General features: G+C 36.1%; 1 protein-coding gene across 1 annotated transcript in view; it reads right to left on the bottom strand.

Moving 5' to 3' along the window:
• The window catches only part of RAB2A (RAB2A, member RAS oncogene family), a 43,618-nt gene that overhangs the window by 9,223 nt on the left and 13,695 nt on the right, over positions 1–20,700 (bottom strand). Inside the window, exons 3-6 of the mRNA XM_036399123.2 lie at positions 18,410–18,477; positions 8,618–8,700; positions 7,181–7,273; positions 3,590–3,701 (exon numbers count right to left, since the gene is read on the bottom strand). Of these exons, the coding sequence (XP_036255016.1) occupies positions 3,590–3,701; positions 7,181–7,273; positions 8,618–8,700; positions 18,410–18,477 (356 nt within the window). The remainder of the gene's footprint in view (positions 1–3,589; positions 3,702–7,180; positions 7,274–8,617; positions 8,701–18,409; positions 18,478–20,700) is intronic.

Below are 20,700 nucleotides of genomic sequence, written 5' to 3'. Positions count from 1 at the left end.
TCACCCTTCAGAGAATATTACAAAAGAGCATCTCCTTTCTCTTATTGTGCCACTGTTGAAGCTACAGGAGCTTTGAATATTTGTTATTCATTTAAGCAAAAGCATGAAAGAAGCTGCCTGAAGAGAAAATTAAGTTATAAAACAGGAACAGAACCACTTAATGACCATCAAGCTCCATGTAGCAGAAGTGCTCCATTGCTCAGTTAAAACCATGAGTCCATTCAGATTTAATCCTAAATAATGAATTCACTGTTGCATTCTATTTATGTGCAGACAACTTGGAACAACACAACCAATGCTCTTAAGTTTGGCATAGGCACCCCTCCATATGGGAAACAACTTATTAAAACCAACTCCCACACCAGGAGTCAGTGATACACTGGCACAACTCAAGTGAGACCAGCTTCTGAACAGTGATGTTGTTTAGCTTTGACCAGCATCCAGAAAACTTTCTGGATTAGGACTGGTCCCATCATTAATCATTATTAAAAGTAGCAGTCTGGAATGAAATAATAATGCACTAAGTTACTGTAGCTTCCCAAATACAGCTAGGTATCCTTACTTCTTGAGAATCAGTGCACATAAATAGATTCAAGCCATTGATATGCCAGGGACAAAGAGTTAAACACCATGTGCTGTAGGGGACTACGTGGTCACCCTGAGGTCATGCTGGTGATTCTACTCTGCCCTTGCCCAAGCAGTAAGGTCTCAGCAAACTCTGAACTGCATGTTGCAGGTAAGAGCACAATTAATAGTCACAAACTACTGCTGAACTACCAATGAAAACAACTAATGTGATAAAATTGCTAATGTCTCTTGCAAATGAGACAAAAAAAATTCCTATGTATTATGTGCTGGTTTAATGAGAGGTCAGAAAGTAATGGATGCTATGATTAAAACAAGTGCAAACCTGCCTGGGCTTCGGACGCCATACTTATGTGTGTACAGGTGAAAAGCCTCCCAATGGACATCACAGTGTTTTCTTAGAAAAACTGAATAAGGAACACTGAACTCTGCAAAGAGCATTTCAGAGTGCACATCATCCATCCATAGTAGAGCAAATATGTTAACCAAGACTCCAAAAGTTAACAAGACTCTACACCATGAGAAAGCCCACCGCCATTCATGATAAAGTGTACACTGCTCTAACTATAATCACCTTAGAAATCACTGAGGAGAAAAAAAGAGAAGCACAAAAAGTCAGTAATGTTTTGAAAGTTGGTTACCTGTACAGCTTTAGACAGAAACTAAAAGGAAATCAACAACAACCTCCTGTTCAAATAAATATGATACTGCTGAAGAGACTAGCATTAACTGTCCTTGCACTGCAGTAAGATTATAAGCCTGTGCCTAACCTCCCTCCAGTAACCATTTTATCTTCTCAGTGACGCAGAAGTTCTTTTTACACAATCCCATTCCACATGAAATACGATGATTTAACCCTGTGGTCACAGCGAATTCTTAGAAGTCTCCAAAGTAACTATGAAGGATCTACTTCCCACTCCCTACTATCTATTACCTATTATGCAAACAGGGTGGAAACTTCTCCAACAGCCTTGCACAAAACAAACAGCCAGCAAGATGTTTTCCACTCCTTATCATCCATTTCTATTCAAGATATAGGTAACGAGACAAAATTCTGAAGAATATAATGAAGAATTAAACTGTTTTAAGATCCAAGCACCAAAAAGGTCAGTGTACTGCTCCAGCTATGGATTTACTAAGGTATTCTACAGTGGTGGAAATCAGGATTGAACAAGGCAAACAGCTTAAAAAACCATTACCAACAGAAGCTGATTTGTTCATATAAAGAAACTGCTAGAAGTTAGGATTTTGCTTCTATCGCTGTTAACTATTCCTACATCATGCCACTTTTTTGTGTTTACTGAGAACACCATTTAAGGAATGCACTTGACTGTCACTGGAAAGGATTATATCCTAAAGCTTTTCCACCAGAATTAGTCAGCACACACACACACTACTCACACAAGGAGAGGATTCTATGTCAACTTTTTGATAAAGAACTTCATGCTCATTTGCCTCCTGATAATCAGAGATGCATTAGATACTGGACAATTCATTCACTAGGACATATTTTTTGATGTAAAAAGAGGTGATAACTTTAGAATCAGGTGGTAATGAATTCTGTGAAAGTCATCTATAGCTTACTGTAACTTTTCAAAAAACTTTAGTATTTTATAATGAAAAGGCTTTACCACTAAAATAATACCTCATTGGTCACACACCATTTTGAATTTAGGATAGTTTAGGAAATGAATAGGGATGGATTTATGTAGTATAAGAAGTTATGTCATTTTAAGAAAGGTCAGTGTGGATGAACCCAGTATGGGCTTTAAAGACATGTGAAGCAATCTTTCTGATGTACATAGCACTAGCATCTCAGCTGGAGCTCTTGGTCCACCACTGTACTTGTCTGGCTACAACACAGTTGGTTTTCTTTATAGCAGCCTGCATGGTGCTGTGTTTTGGATTTATGACTAAAACAGTGTTGATAGCACACTGATGTTTTAGCTACTGCTGAGTGTCAAGGTTTTCTATTTCTTACATTGCCCTCTCCTGACGGTGATTAGGCTTAGGGTAGGCAAAATCGTGGGGGCACATAAACCAGCCAGGACAGCTGACCAGAACTGGCCTGAGGGGTATTTCATATTATATGATATAATGCTCAAGAATAAAAACCAAAGGGTAGTCAAAGTCACTGGTTCTCAGAGAAATTAAATTCAATTTGTTTGTAGGAAGCTGTGAGTGACTGCCTTTCTGTCGCACTTTGTCCATCTCTTTCCTTAATATTTAAAACTATCTCAGGCCTGAGTTTTATCTTGCCTTGGCTTGTCTGGTTCTTTCCCCTATCCTGCTGGACAGAAACACTGAGTGAGCAACTCGGTGGGTATTCAGTAGCAGCTGAGTTCAGCCCACCATGACTACCCTTCAAGAAAGGAATGCAGTAAACCAAGGTGAGAGATGCAAGAATTCACATGTGTCCAGAAATGTGAACTATGAGCCAAACTTGAAAAGACCTAATATTCAAATACACAGCAGACTACAGTAACCAAGGCAATGATCCTTTCAGCAGCTCTGTAGAGGACAGAAAATAGAAGCTGTGTGCAAATTGAAGAAGATTCCTACTAGGTAGTATACAGGAAAGACGATGACAGTACAAATAGAAAAGCACTGCAAGAGATTGCTGTGAGGAGCTCGTGATATACCAGGAGCCTTTAGAACAGGTTACAGTGACATCTGCCAAGAATACAATAGCTTGGCTTGCTATGGACTAGCAAATCTAGTCTAGCCTCACTTCTTAGATTTCACAGCAGACAGAAGTTAGCCATTTCTCTGATCAAATACCTCAAAAAACCCTCAAGTATGTTAATTAGGAAGTCTCAACAATACAATTAGTGCTGTGTAATCAATTACAACACAGAATAATATATAATATATATTATTCTCATAATATAAAGAGTAGCTAACTCAAATTAAGGAACCCAAAATCTAGAGGATTAGTATCTATACAAACAAGTGCAATTTAAATCAACTGTTTTAGTAAAAAGCCAGTGTTGAGCAAAGTTACCTCCTCTACATTGGAAGCAGTTTTGGCAGATGTCTCCATAAAGATAAGTCCATGTTCTCGTGCAAATGCTTCACCCTCCTCTTTCTTAACTTCTCGTCTAGATTCTAAATCACTAAGATAGAAGAAAAAAGAAAAGTTAAATTACATGGTCTAACATGTCCATATAAAGATTGTTCTTCACAAGCATGCTTAGAAGCCTGAGAAGCCAAGGGCCCCCATCAGAACTTGGGTATACAACTTGTCAAGCCCTTAAAATAGAATTATTGTAAGCCCTGGCATCACACTTACTTGAGCTATACACCCTAGCTGACATAAATCTTATCAAAGACTTCATGAAATAGCTTTCTACAGGAAGAGTGTGTATTTATCTAGGTATTCCTTGAATATTAACTTTAGACATTGTACTTTCAGTATATATCACTCTCTTCTATTATATTATTATCTACCACTTCAATACTATAAAGCTGAGCTGATAAACGAGCTTTATAAATGAGTTATTTATACTAAACATAATTAAAAATGTAAAGTTTTTTTTCTATTCTGTAGCAAAACTTCACACAGTCAATTTCTTCTCTGATTAAAAAAACCTTAAAAGCAGAATTAAGTTCTTTTGAACTACATTAGTTGTTCTCTCCCAGTAAGTTAGCACTTTGGTTGTCAAACTCCTGGCCCTCCAGCAGCAAAAGAAATTGAAATGATTGTTGGACAAGTTCTTGCTTCCTGCTTTCCAAGCAATTTAATTCAAAATTATTACCCAAAAAAGCAGAAAAAAACCCTCTTGGACTGGACAACTAGAGACAAATCTATTTGTCTAAGTCATACAGACACAAGTATTTCACCCTTACTTTTTAAAGCTTCTTTACTAACAAGGAATTCACAGTTTGTCCTTCTTTGTATTACATCTTGAGCAATAAAAATTATATACTTATTACTCATGTATAAGTGTAAGATATATATTTCAATGAATTTTCATCTAAGTTGTACATGCATAAATATCTTAGGTACAAATCTTTAACTAAACAGCATACAAATAGATATATTTAATGTGCAGTCAGTATACAAATAAAATGTATCATGCTAGACTTCAGTGTTTGCCAACTTTGTAATTATACATATATTAAAAATATGTAATACTCACTGTGGCATCTATTTTGCAGCAAAGCAGGTTTTTGTAATATTTAACTAAATGCTAGCTTAGATGAGTTACAGAGTCAATACAATTCAGCACATTTAAATATTTAAAAAATTGAAGATAAGGATACAAGAAATATCTTCTCAAAACAATTTTGAAGTTGATGTTCATTATATTTAAGTACTCCCAGTATTAGCTGACATTATCTTTTTCAACCTGAGCAATGTCTTTATTTATTACTACCATGCTACTCTCAAAAATACCTTATTTAAAACCTTGATTCACTACAGTATTATCTCCATGACGGAACAGACAAATAACTTCTTACTTGAAATAATGCAGTTGTATCAAAAACTGCAATGACAGCCCAATCAAAACTCAATACTGATACCTAAACATATTCTTAAAGATCTTTAACTGCTTCTACTAACCACAGTTGTCTTCCTCTCTCCATTCCAATAATTCGAAGCATTTGGTCTTACTAGATCAATATAGCTATGCTTTGTTCTGGAAAGAAGATTAAGTACAGTATTTGTAATGTTTTAACACTAGTATTTGTAATGTTTTCAACAAACAGCCATTATATTTCAAATTAAATTCTCAACACTCTTCAAATCCAGCAATAAGTCAGTAGTACAAACTTATGTCAAGTGCACTTTGGGAGTCATAAGAGCAGTATTTATTCCTTCAAAACTACTATGCAAGCATACACATTCTTCCTTCCACCCACCTCTAGCAGTATGCCCTACCATAAGAACTCTTTCAGGATAAAGCAATAAAATTGAAGGAGTTTTCTTCCTGCCCTCCTTGAAAATAATATCCTTTAAAAAGCTTAGAATTTTAACTCTTAAAACTTTTAGTTCATGTGGCACCTTAATCTGTAACAATTTACAGTGCACATTTTAAGTATAATTATTGCTTGAATAAAACCTAGTTGTAACTGGGAATTACCAGGTTAGCTGAAAGTAGCAAATCAGTCTGCATCCACAGAATACAAGACATGAAAATTTCATTTAACAGCTAAGAATAATCAGAAAGAGTTACAGATGTCAATTAAGTATGCAAACTTATCTCAAGTAAACAGTACACTTTACTGTTTTTCTCAGTGCCATATTTTTACTCACACAAGTATAAAAACAGTTGGTCAGGGCCATCACGGGTTTACCAAAGCTTCATTTAACAAAACAGGATTACATTTTAATATTAATTTGTGAAGATTATGCTTGACACATTCCTCAATTAAAAAGAAAGTTGTTAGTCATTTACCAGATAATCTAAAAAAAAGTTGACAAACTTCACAATTACTTAATATGTACCATGGTTTTCAGGAGGAGGTAGAGGGTACTGGGGCAATGGGGGAAACAAAAGGGAAAAGAGGGGGAAGAAGAAGAAAATAAAAGTTCAACAGGCCTGAAGAGCAAACCCAGACTCACTATCACAAAGCTGCTTTCTCAGTAGTATCTAAGAAATTATGTGGCTGCTCGTGAAATTTTCAGGGGCATGCATACACCCCATTATTTCAACTGGCACCTTTACCTTCAAGAATTATTGAGGCATGGACACAAGTTCCAGTCAATTACACAAAGGCCCATAATTAAAGTTCTTTGATGATTATTAAAGGCCTTTGATGATGCTTTTGGTCTAAAGGGCCTGAGCTGATGCTTTTGGTGTTTTGAAAAAATTGTGCATCCAGGAAAAAAAAAAATCTAGATATGATTTTTCATAATTCACTGGATCAAGAACTAAAATAATTACAGATAATATATTCACTGATTTGTTTTTATTAAGACTTTCACTACCAAATCAACAGGGAATAATTTTATAATTTTAGACAGTGTAGCTGATGAGAAGACCAAGTAAGTGAATTTACCAGGAAACAATTAAAAAGCATTCTCTGACCCCAATCCCAGCTAAAAGGTACAGAATATGGAAGAGGATTGTAAATCAGAAATGTCTCAATCATTGAGGTATGCACTTCTTATATTTGAGAGAAGTTTTTGATGTGAATCCTGTACTATGGGCTTTTTTTTCTTGAAACGACATTTTCTCTGATGTAATACTTAACTGAAAACTAAAGCATTTAGAACACCTCAAATGAGGAATCAGATTCTCTTTATAAGGGAGAGATCTAGGTGTTCCTAACTGGTGATTCCAGAGACAAAAAAGCATAATGGAAAATAACTCTTATAATCCATTGCTTCAAGCATTTGCAATCAATCCCTTGGAATAAAATTACTTCTAAAATAGATATTCGGAACATAATGTAGCTGATCCACGTGCTGCACATTGTATTAGTTTAAGTAGAATAAGAAAGGTTTTAGGCTCACCACAGAACTATGCATAGTGACAGAAGGGAATTTGAAGTTAACATATACCCTACAAATAAGAAAACTCAAAAGCTGAAATACAGAGAAGTGAAATATTTCCCTCTTACAAAATAACAGCTAATAAAATTTTACCTTTTGTTTCCAATAAGCATTATAACCATGTTGGAATTGGAATGCTGACGAGCATCTTCTAACCAAGTTGTCAAGTGGTTGAAAGTGTCCCTCCTAAGTATAGAAGAAAATGAACATTAAAAGCAGTATTTTAAGAAATCTTTCTCCTGTTAGTCCACTACTCTACTTGAATAATCAACTCATTTATTAGTGCACATGCTCTAGGGATAAAATCTAGTAATCCCTTTGTGAGAGGGAGAATGGGCAAACAAAAATTTAGCAAACAAGCAGTGTTAATGAACTCTGCCTAAAAAGTAATTGAAAATATGTTTGCTAAAAAGAGTAAAGAGGATTTTTAGAGTTGTAAGAATCTGTAATTTTATATACATATAAAAACTGAACAGAATTTTAGAAGTACCCATCAGCTTCACCCAAGCCAATGAACAGTACAAATAAACACATACTCATATAGTAATATTTGTTTTACAAAAAGCAGAAAATGATAATTTTTATGTGAGTTTAAAAGCTGAATAATAAATTTAGCAGTAAAATCTTTTAAAGTGAGATACGTGAATGTGACACATTACAGTTTTTACAGAAGGTGTAAACTAAGTAATAAATCCCATGCTTGTAGAGTGGTTTTAAGATACTGTATTTTATTTATAAACCAAAGATTCATTTACTGGAAATCCAAAGGAAAGAATACATTGCTTCTTGATATTTAAATGTAAAAAGGGAACAAAAGAAAAAATATCTAGGAAATCTCTAGTACAAGTGGTTGCTCAATGCAACAACTACCAAGACCCACAGGAAACACACAACTTAAGAGGACTTTGGAGCCTGAACATTTTCATAAACCAACCAGAGTACCCACAGTTTTACAGATAAACTGTATATACATACTTTATTTAATATAGCAGGGAAACTTTAGTAACTTTGACCTACTAAAAAAGTATCAGATTAAGACCTGTATTTTCTAAACCTCATAAACACAGCAATGGTACAACTCTACAAGTTTCCGGGTATTCTTTACGTAACCAAACTTCTATGTTTTACTGTTTCACTCCTTTGCAGAATAGCACTTCAGCAAAAGTAATCTGCTATAATTAAAGAAAAAAATATCCCTCATGATAATAAAATACTAGAAAGGAAATAATTAAATATTTTCAGGTATTTCTCCATAAAGGCAACCCAGAGGTTGATGGTCAATAGTTTATAAAAATATTTTATTTCATTCTTCCTGAATTTTATGCATGCTTTCTCAACTACTATACAGAGAAAACTGGAAGTATATAGGTTAGTATGCTATATCTTATTAGAGCACTTATAAAAAAGTTGACACACCGTTAGATTACCAGTATCTATACACAAAGCCAAATTAGATGAGACACAGCACTACTGTACACCATAGCACAATTCTACAAAGACATGTCATTGAAATCAAGTTGGTATTCTCACCTTGTAATGTCATACACTAGCAAAGCCCCTGCGGCCCCTCTGTAGTACGATCTTGTGATGGAACGGAAGGACTCCTGCCCTGCCTGTAGAACAAAGTTTCATTACTTCATATCTAATACTTGTTTTTTGTTCCTAAAAACCATGACTTAGAGTCACAGGATCATGGAATTCTACTTTTGAGAGATGGGGAAGAGTATGGATGGGAAATCAGAAAGGGGACAACTGGGACAAAGTCACCAACAGCAGCAAGAGAAGGCACATAGGGAGAAGACACCAACTACAGCACAGTGCTGTTAAAAAAGAAAAAAAATCGGAACAAGACCTCTAAACCTTTTTTGGCAATCCCTGACAACCCAATTTACTGAATGGCTTCACAATACATGAATCATTATTAGAGCACAGAATGGACTCCTAGCAACTAAGCTCTGAAGACAAATTTGAAAGGAAGCAAATAACCCAGAGCTTCACATTTGAATTCAATAACCCGCTCCCTGGGGCAGCTGTTGACACTAGAATAAATAAAGTCCATTGTAAATAAATGATGAATGACATCTTTACGCCCACCATCTGCTGGTGTAAAGGTTGTTGGAAGGCCAAGGATGCAGATTTTATCCGTTATATCATAAACTGCAGCCAGCTTTCAACAGTCTTCAGATGGAATTCTTTCAATAATCATTTTATTAAGAAAAAACAGAAAATGGTTGTGAATTCAATTTTACACAATTCTGCTCCACAGTTAATCAATTTCCTCTGTACTTGATAAATAATGCTTGTCAAAGCAGCTACAGGATGCAAGAGTCATCTTCATATACACTGTGAAAAACTTCACAGTCTACATAAATTAGATAGTTCTCACAGAAAATATTCTGTAAAAATCTGAGCACCTAAAAGAACATGTTCAAAAGAATACAGTCCTGAAAAATAGATTTTCACAGTTTCAGATCTTGAGCTCTTCATGCTCATGTTTTTCTGAAGAGCTATCTAGCACTTGCTAGAAGAAATATTTACTTCTAATATTTAGCAATAACCGATGTTTTAGCATAATTCAAAGATAACACAAAACATGCTTAAGAAATACTAATGCTGAAAAAAACTCTATGTGCAATAAATCTGTAGAACTATAGGAAATTGTCCTGTTTTAAAAACATTAAATGCAAAAATGAAATATTTATCAAATACAAGGAACCCTTCAGGCATGCCTACAAAATTAGTATATGGACAATTTTTTCTTCTCAGTTACTGTATTTTTCTTAATACTACATCTTCTTAAATTCAAAGAGAACTTGATCTAGATATTGTCACTCAAGAACAGTAGCACAACAAATTTAGATGTGTTCAGTCTTCAGAAAGCATCCTTCTCTTCCAGAATAAACAGTAACTTCTATTTAAGAAAACATTTTATCTTAGCCATTCCAGTGGAAACAGTTATAAAATACACTATAACACAACAGTTTCAACACCATTAGAATACACTCACATATGCTCTTGGCTAAGAGTCCAAGTACACCTTCATGTAAACTTTGGTAATAGAACACAGACAATGAGTAGAATCCACCAAGAAATAGTAAAACACAAATAAGCAACAGTTTTTTAGTGTAATACCTGGTTTCCTACATAGAAATTCAAGTAAGCTTCACCACCTTTTCTTAGTGTGGTGAGTAGCTCAAGTGGATGGTAGACAAATGAAACATTTCCCTGCCAAACAGACAACTTACTGTTACCAGGGTATTCCATACATTGCCTAAAATTACACATGACCTGGACTTCACCTGACACATTAAGATTGCCTGTTACACCTTCATAAATTCCATCCTGACATGTGAAATTGTTCATCTCCCTGAGTAAATTAATCATGGTCAAGCAACATTGTCAGAGGTTCTAGCAGATCTCACAAAAATGTATGAATAGTGAATTCTTAAAAGAATCACTTATAAAAGTTCAGTATATAAATACTGAAACCAGTGTAATCATTTTAATTGTGTCTCACTTGACAACGGTGAAATTTAAATATCACTGCTTCCTTAAGGAAAGGGTGGAAAATGGTACCTCCTTTGGTGAAGGGATCACATTTTCCATTTAGCAATAATGACTTTATGCTTACATATACCGATGGACAACACAAACTCAATTCCCTTTCATTCTAAGCAAAAGAAAACTGAGTTTCTGGAAAGAACCTCCATAATATTAATGTTTGTTTTATCTATAACATAGAAATGTATTATATAATAGAAACCCCTTATATATAAAAGTTTACTGTCTATTTTAAAGTATCCTTCTGAATGAGATCTAGGTCAATATAGAGTCAATATAGAAGGTCAACATAGGGTTAGGCATGCAGCATACATTCCACAGCTTTTTTTAAGCATCATTGTTACATTACTTCTTCATCTGACAGTTTTCTCTGTCCACTTCCCTTTTTTCCAAGGGGGACAAGTTATTTCAAAAGTCTAAAGAAGTCAAAACTGAAAGAAAGTCTAGGCTATTAGTCAAAACTGACTTAAAAAACCTTAAGTGTACTATAAATATACTTTATCAGTCTTACAAAGAAGGACCTACCCAAGTTAAACTGCTTGTTACAAGGAGCAACAGATAGAAGCAGCACTATAGAGGCTCAGTATAAATTAAAATCAGCTTCAATATCAGAGAAGGGCCCTTTATCTTAAGTATGATTTTGTTATTACCATCCCCTTCATGTTCCTGCAAAATCCAGCACTTGTTTTTATCTCTCTTCCATATGAAAAAGTTTTTTCTCACAGAACAGTTGAGGTGGGAAAGGGACCTCTGGAGGTCCCCATTCCAACCTCCCTGGCTCAGGTAGGGCCATTCAAAGCAGACTGCTGAGTTCCATGTCCAGATATTGGGGGAGGCAGGGGGCTGTGGTGTTAGGAAGAGCAGGGGCAATAGTCAGGAAACAAATGTTAAACAGGGTGTTTGCCAAGGCCATATTACATCCAGTACAGGTGACACAAGCTTTTGCTCCATGATAATTTTAGGATATACCCACTGTCAGAGTTACAATGCAGTGGAAATGGGAAGATGGAGGATGTTTCTGGTAACAGCTAGACCTGACAGCTACTTCACACACAAAAACTCCAGCTCAGACATGGCTGCCTGCAGGAACCTAGAACAAGCATCCTCTCTCTTAAGAGAAACAGGTGCTAGGTCTGACATGAGTAGTTCACTAATCATGAAAAAATGTGAGCCTCTGATAAACAAGAAATGTTTCAAGTGCTAAGTAACATTCTTTTCTGGCTGTTTTCTACTCTGTAAGCTTTTACAATTCATAGCATAATGGTTCACAGAAACAGGCAAGCTTTCTGATAGCAGAGACTTGTCTATATAGGCAGTTCTAGAAGTCATAGGTCTTCAAGCAAGTACAAAAATCTTCATCCCTGCTTCAACTGCACAGACATATATCCCACGTGCTTTTCAAAGTATACTTCAGTATAAAGACCAAAACACAACTTGAAAGTAACAATGCAAGCAGAACATGAAGCATGATCAATCACCTCAGGTCACTAAGATACAAGATTTAGGACCTATACTAGAGTTTTCAGTAACATTTAAGCTATGCAACTGTTATCATGGACACAGTATCTCTGGCATATTTAAAAAAATACTGCAAGTGTTACTATTCCTGTGGAAATGTAAGAAAATAAAGATAGTGCAGAAGGTAATCTCACCCCTGAGGAATTGCAGCTGTATTAATTACCAAAGATTAGGAACAGGCCTGCCTTTAACAGGCCACACCTGTGTCCAATGAGGATGAGTGCTATAAAGAGTGGATGAGCTGGTTGAAAAGGGAGCTGGAGTTTGTTGGCTGTGCTGTGAAGAAGGAGCCAGTGCTGTGAGGAGGTGCCCATGAGAAATCACCAAGAAGGTATGGAACTTTTGCAATAAGATGACAACAATTCCCACAGGAAATCTTGGTGTTATTTCCAAGTATGCAGTGTAGTTGCATCAGTTGCAAAATACACAGGCAAGCCCTTTGTTTTCAGAGAGAGTAACTTTCAAGTGCCTTAACTGCACATTTTTGAATCTATAAAGTAAGGGGAAAAATGAAAAGAGCTATAATGCTGGACAAGAAAGTAGTTAAAAAAACAGCACCCACAACAGTCTATCTCCCTAGAAAACAGTTCATTAATTTTGCTGAATTCTTCATTCTCAATGCTGAAGAACTCGTAAAGTTTCTTCAAGGACCAAGTTATCAGAGAACATCCCAGCAGGCCTTCAGCATCCAAGCTGGCCAATAGATTTTATTAGCAGGGAATGTTATAGTACACATCCACGTGCAATATGAGAACTACAACACACCTAGCTGGTGGCTCTAGATTCCCTCACTCTGAAAAGAGATATACATGTGCAGCATGCTCAAAACTGGTGACAGAACATTTCATTCATGTTGGGAATTATTATTTACATGTTTACACTTTTCTACATTACAAAGAAGACTAAAAAGGCCTCTGAGAAATAACCAACTTGCAAGTGTCACACCACCTGTGACAGTTGCCAGCTGGGAACTACTCCACAAAGTTGATCCTTGGAATAAAATGTTCCAGATAGAAAGAGGAGCAATACATACCTTTAAATATAGTTTTGGTAGTTATAAATACATTAACAGCCTCTAAGTCACATGTCAACTTGTTTATACAAATGCATTAATCTTTCTTGCAGTCATGTCTCCAATCCAGAAAATGAAAGAATTTTAAGGTGATTTACTAGCATGTAGGACAAATAGACACAGAGGCAGTGTAAAAATAAAAAAACACCCCCTGCTGTTCCAGCAAAGATATTCCCAAACAAAAACAGAACTAAAAATACTTATGAAGAAGAATCTATCATAATATATAAAAGTCTCAGAATTTATGTGACAGCTTTAGTCAAGTTACATGTTACTTGAGAATAACCCTGTCAGCATGCAGTAAGAACTGAAATTTCAAGAGGACTAAGGATCTCTAAGGATTAAACTGTTCATCTGTCTCAATACAGGTAACTTGTACATCTGCTTCTGCTGGTGTTGAATAAATGCCACTTAGATAGCCAAAGCAATTCCCAACACATCACAGAAACAAAGCTTTAGTCTTCCATTATCAGAAATACACTTATAATTTGAAAGAAACTGTATTTGAAACCTTTAGGTTTTAAGTAGCAACCCTCACTAAAATAGGAGTTTTTCTGTGCAAAAAAGTGATTCATGCACTTCCCCTTTAAGGCCTTATCCTAAGCAAGAGCTTGCTCTTGTAGAAATCTTGTAATTATTGCAGAAAGCATGGATCAACTGCCAAGAAATCAAAAAACAATGCAGAAAATAACATGCCAATAGTATAGTATTTCAATAACCAAATACATTTAAGCATGACAAAAGTTTATGAACACTAAGCTAGAAAGCATATCAAGTTGCCTCAGCTTCCTAAAGTGACATCATGGGTGTGAAGAGTAGCTTAAGCTGCTGGCACTGAAGCTTAGATGATGGCTGTATTAAACAAACAGCAACACGAATAACTATTAGACAGATCTCCCTGCCTCACCCTTCAATCCATGGATCCAGAAATAAATTAATCCTCCCACCTGGCAGCAAACACAGTCTGTGACTGATGATCAGACTAGGTTCAGAAACTCAAGTAGATTCTCTCTAAGTTCTTCCTGCAACTTCACAGCAGTAGTGTAACAGAGGGCCATGAGATGCAGCAATATGCATGCAGGTACTATGGTGAAAGAGTCAAACTAGTAAAAATGTAGTAAAAGAATACATCACCTGCCCACAAACATATGAGTATGCTCTGACTACTAAAGCAAGTAGAAAACATCATGAAGTTAACAGTTAGTAAAGAGCTCTTGGGGGTGAACCCTATATCCTAGCAATTGTCAGAGACACGAGGATGAATATTCATTTAATGAATGAAGAGAACTTTATTTGGTTCTAATAGATCCAAACCAATTGCAAACACAAGAAAAATATCTTAATTTCCAAGAAGAATTAGTATATTCAGAATATCTGAAAGGGAAATATGCCTTTAACAATTATGCCTCCAGTCTTCCACAAACATGCTTTTTTTATGAAAGCTCTCAACTACTAGAAAATGCTATCAATTCAATTAGAAAGAACACTCGTATGGAAATCAACAAATTACTTGAAATTGGTTTATAAAAACCAATTATTTCAGATATTTAGTCTGTCGAAGCAGGACTAAGGTGCTATATGAATTGTTTTTAAATAATGAATTCTCCATGAAATAAAGCTGAAAGAGATACTAAAAATATAGTATTCAAGTACACAGGAAAAGTTAGTATTCATACCAATTCATAGAACATCATGGATGTCCTTAGTGTCATCATGGATCTCTCCTACTGCAGTGTCTGACAGAATATCCTCTTTCAATTACTGCTTATTTTTTCTCATCAACAATGACTTGTTAGTAACAGTCAATGCAATACAGAACATCCCCTCAACAACAAAACCAAGGCCACTGACTCAGCCTGGTAACAAGCCCAGTTATCTCTCTACAACAATGAACTTTTTCTGAGGAGAAGCAATTTTAATATTTCTTAGTGTTATGCTGCTGCCACAAGACAACCAAACTTACCTACACAGCTTATTTAAAATCAAAAAGCGTAACAGCTTCCAGAACAGTCATTTTAATCCTTACTATCTGCTGTAAAACCACTTCTAGTTCTCTAAAAGTTACATGTGCAGCTGACACTAGCTCAAATACCACACTTCCACAAAAGAGTTGCTTAACTTATCATAATAGGCAATTACCAACTAAGTAGTTTGGACAAAAGTATTTCTCAGTCCATCCAGCTACTGGAAGCCATTACTAAGACTGAAGATACAAGAGAAGAAATAATCTAAAGACACACAAACAAACAATTTGGTCCAACACCTCATCTTTACAGACCTAAAAACACTGAAAAGGAATAGTGAAACCCAAAGACTCACAGAGCTAAACACCTGGGCGTGCCACAGCACACACAGCAGCAAGCTTGCAGAGCCCAGCACTGAGGAGATCCAGAACAGCCTGCAGCTGGGAGAGAACAACAGGACACTATTTGCTTGTGCAGACATGAACAGCAGTAGAGCTGAGACTGCTACACAGAACATTAAGAATGCAAAGGCCCCACTGAGTATCTTTTGTGGAATGTAGATTTTTGGTTGGGGGCTTTTTGGAGGAGGAGGGGGCTGGGGCTAGGTGTGTTTTTGCATCAGACTAGTTTTACTAGACTACCAGCTCACAGGACCAAATACTGGACTACAATTTCTAACAGGCATATGCACATAAGCATATCTTCCAGTCTGGCCTCATTCAAAAGGAATTCAGTTTGTGTACTCCCACATGAAAAACAGACTGCAGTAAATAGAATTAACTTCTGTAACATGCTCCTAATCCAAACTAGGATGATAATGAAAAAGTAAAATATTATTGAGTTATCATACAAGAAGGACACACAAAAGGATCTCACAGACATGCAACAGTGTTAGCTTCAGCTGTCCCTGTAAGGTGCAACACACTCCTGCAGTGAGGTATGCTGCAGCTTCCATGTGTTCCCATTACTACAACAGGGCTTTCCTTGGGGCTGCAGTGATCTGCTAAAGACAACACAAAATGAGCACTGTTGCACAGAAATATCTGGCCAGAAAAACCTCAATTTTAGAGTTTGATTCTCTTAAGCAAGTAAGTTCATTGTAGAGCAATCCAAACAAATTTTATCAAGTTCTCCTCATCTTACGCCTCTGCTCAGGATTCATCCTGTTCAGTGATGGATTAAAAGCAGATGTATAAGGCTAGCACCAAATAAGAGAAGGGCTAGTGCTGTGACTCAGTAAGCACCAACCAAAACCATAAATAGTTCATGTGTTTCCTTAGCAACAGGTGTAAAATGAACCTTCTCTCATCAAACAGAAGTTGTTACAGCTTAATAAATATAGAGATAGCATGAGTAACACCTACCAGTTTTGGCTAACAGAAAACCAAAAAATGCTCAATGCAGATAGAACACAGTAACCTTAGTCATTATGGACATTTGTGTACCTTAACACTCATAAGTAAAATATCTCTTAAGAATTACCTCATCATGTTTCTTATTTTTGCTATTCCTTCAGCATCTTTGTACTCAAGATCAGAAATGATACAGTGGAATTCAGATAGGCTGACAAACCAAGACTGGATTAGAACAGAAATATCCTGTGTTTTAAAAATCATATTACATACAGTTAAACTTTTAACTAAGTCCAGTATACTATCATTCACTGCATAGAATTTATAAATTATTAAGTACATCAGCATACAGTCTACTCAGTGTATGAAAGCTTTCAATTATTATTTTTAATTTATGTATGATATACTTAGCAAGCTAGCCAGAAAACTTCCTGCTCAAGTAAAATTTATAATTTATAGTCAAAAGCACTTGGGTTGCCATTTTGGCTGGACAATTTGCATGCATTCAAAACAACAACCAGACTGCAAAGAGCCACTGAGTCAGAGGCACCAGGAAAGGCATGATCTGCTGAAACACAGCTGAAGTTCATTCGTTATCTAAGGAGATTAACAGAATCAGTTCCAAAGCCAGTAGCAAAATTAGTACTTCTGCCTACAGAAAATCTGCCCCAATTTTAGAAAACAAGGACCAATACAGGTATGTAGTCACATGGTCACACTATATACTAAGGGTTTGATTATAAAGCTATGTTTTATGCAGACATTTACTTGTTTTTTTAACTTAAAAATACTCAGCCACCTTGGTAGTCTGCAATCTATGACTATAATAGTAAAAATGCCCAGAGCAGAAAAAGCTGGCCATATCTTTCTATGCCTTTTTCTTAGAACTTCCAACGAGGCACAGGTGCCAGGTGCCTTTTCAAGTAAAGAACCTGTAAAATAAGTAAGATCTTACCTATGAAGTTCACTGAAATACTACATTTATTTACATTTTTATATACACATGCACATATGTAGGCACATGTATATGAATGTATGTCCCTCCACTGATTTGCTGTACCAAAAAAAGCACATACATGAGTCTAGGCATCATGTACCTGTCAGTTTTTAAAGGTATCCTAAAATGTTTTTAGAAAAGGAAACAGGCAACTCTGTCTTAGGGAACAGTCAAATACATTTAAAAGATATAGCTACCAGTATGAGCATCTTAAACTTGCTTCATCACAAGTGCAGACAGTGATGCTGACTGCTTTATAGTAAAGCGACTGACAACACAAGAATAGCCAATATATGTTCTTAACCTCAAAAGTCAAAGACTGAATTTTGGAAGGTGTTTTGAAACTTAGAGCATTTACCAGTCCCTTCTTGACTGAAATATCTACTGTCTTGAACTTGTGTTTTTAAGTCTCCTATGAAAAGTGAGCCATATGCTTTCTTCTACCTTGGAAACGCAAACATGTCCTCTACAGAACTCTTGATTAAAGGCAGCAAACACATCACAATTTCACAACAGGATTTTGTCTTTACTAAATCTTGCATGTATGCACAAAGAAAGATTGTTTAGAGAAGTGGAAGTTCTTGGTAATATAAAAGACTTAAGCCAAATAGTGAGGCAGTATGAATTCCAGTCTTATAAATCTGACAAAGCTTGAGGAAGTTATGGTGCAAATGCCAAACAATGCATCACAACAAGGAAAGGCTATATTAGCAAATTTTTAACTTCATAGACACCAAAGAAAGCTGCAAGACAAAGTACATAGTCTATGAATGCTGATGATAGAGAGCTTAGCCAGAATAAAGGAAAAGTGAAAAGTTAGTGGAGCAAAATGTTTAAACAATTTTTATGATTACTTACCGTATCCCATATCTGAAGCTTTATCTGTTTTCCATCAATAGTGATCATTCGAGCCCCAAATTCTACACCTGAATAGATTTTACAAAACATTACATTATTAGCACATATCAGAAAGAAGAATGTCAAGTACTACAAAAGCAAGAACATAAGTTTAAATTCAGTCAATGCTGTAGGAAAATAATCTCTTTCACAACCTGCTTTTAGCCAATTTTCCAGCAGCTTGAAAAAGCTTTCTAGAAGAAAGGTAACTGTTACTGTCCAAGTGTCCAGGACAAATTTCCAACAAAGGTTTCCAAACCACTTAGTAGCTCTAGATTAGAGGGAGAAACACACCCCTTTGAATTTAAACAGGAAATTGAATAGTCACAGTTATTTTAACACTCTACCAATGACAGATTGCTGGGGCCAGTTTAGAAGAAATTCAACCTACCATTCCTTATCAATAAAATGATCCATTAAGGGAGCATACAAAGTCACCTTTGACAAGATAAATTTTATTACTGTATTAGTTAAAATCCACCTGTCTTTATGAAAAAAAAAAAACCCTCCAAAATTCTAGCTAGTTGAAGATCAAGTTTTATAACTAAGGGGAAAAAAGTGTGTTCCAAATAAACAAAAGTAACTTCTTCAGTAAAAAATTCAGCCTTCTATACCATTTTAAAAGCACTTGAGATCATTAACAAAGTCAAGTATGAATTGAGGCCATTCATGCAGCAGTTAAAATCTAACAAATGGCTAGAGATAGTGGACATATTTAAATACTATCATGCTTCCATTAATCTATAACCATTATTTAAAAAAAAAAAGATCTGCTAGCTGAAGTTTCACTAAAATTGGTCACTGTCTAGACGTGGACCCAAGACATTCAGTTACGCAGCCCTGAGTTGAAATATTCCAAATTTCTTTTCAAGAGCTTGCTTAGGATATTTGAGGGTGCAGTGTTGCTTCCTGTGGAATGACTTTTGGTGAAAGGGGCAGAGTTCCCCAACACAATATTGCAGCCAAATAAAAGCCATTGGCCAAAGACCATTGTGCTCTTTAGCAACCAAATAATTTGCAGCAACTGTATGCAAAGAAATTGAAAGAATGGAGGTGGAGAGGCAGCAAGGAGGAAGCAGGTGAATGACACTGCTCTTCCTGAAGTTGACTGCAAAGCCAGGGGAAGGTCCTTGGACTACTACACATGTACACACTGAAGTTTTACCTGATCTCAAAATGTGACTATAGAGCTGCTGATTTAAACTCAGTGATCATCTTAAATGTTTAGTTTCTGCAAACAACCCCATAAAAAATGAAAAGGATATTTATCTTATTTCATCAAAATATATGCCAGGAAAAAATACTGAATTTTAAAAAACACAGTTTGATGGCAAGCTTGTTCTCAAGGAAGGAATAGAAGCTGATCATGTTTATAATAAAGGTGTGTCCTACAGGCAGTGGGCAAAACAGCTAGAATGTTTACAATGGTTTATTTAATCAACACATTTTGGGGACTTTTAATACAACCATTAGGGCATTTATTCGTTAAATTCAACCCACTCCATCTCCCCCACAGGGGCATTCATATGACTTTGAACCCATGTTCTTTATTTATCTGTCTTTCCAAATCTGTTTGGGCAACTGGGAGAACCTGGCCAAAATACACACATGCCCTCACTGTTAAGGAGGCATTTCCAGCCTCTTCCCATGCCTTTAGGGACTACCTAAAAACAGAGGCCAGACAAAACCAAGGGGCATAAAAAGCAGTTATATTTATTGAAGGGCCTTCAGGTACATTTTGGGCACATAAAGCCCTCCCCCGCCCCCAGGGGCTACACCCAAAAACAGATGATCAGTTGACCAGTCATGGGTTTACATACTTTTGTAAGTTTGGGCCATTTGCATATTGGGGGCTAATTTTCCAATTACAGCGTCAGGTAATGAACTCATTTACCCCAAATTTGCTCCCCTCCCCAAATCACTTCTGTTTATGTTTTCAGGGCCTGAGACAGTAAGGTGTCTTTGATTTCCAGACCTAGAGAGGAACTGTTTTGTCTGACCAAAATTTGAAAACAGTAGCTAACACTCTATATGGAGTTTAGAGTTATACTAAAGAATTGCAGGATTAGAAATACATGAAAAATATAAAAGCTAAAATCCTTCTTCCCTCCTTTTCAAGCAGCTTTCCAGGCTCTATTACATTCCTCACTATGTTGCTTCTAGATTAACCGCCTCATCTTACTAGCTTCAATTTCTGCCCCGCTCCCAGATTTCAGCTAACTGTATGCCAAGCAAGGAACTGGCACTACAAC

Source organism: Molothrus ater, chromosome 1 (genome assembly GCF_012460135.2).
Source record: "Molothrus ater isolate BHLD 08-10-18 breed brown headed cowbird chromosome 1, BPBGC_Mater_1.1, whole genome shotgun sequence".
Classification (NCBI taxonomy): Eukaryota; Metazoa; Chordata; class Aves; order Passeriformes; family Icteridae; genus Molothrus; species Molothrus ater.
This window is presented reverse-complemented; position numbering and strand designations above follow the sequence as displayed.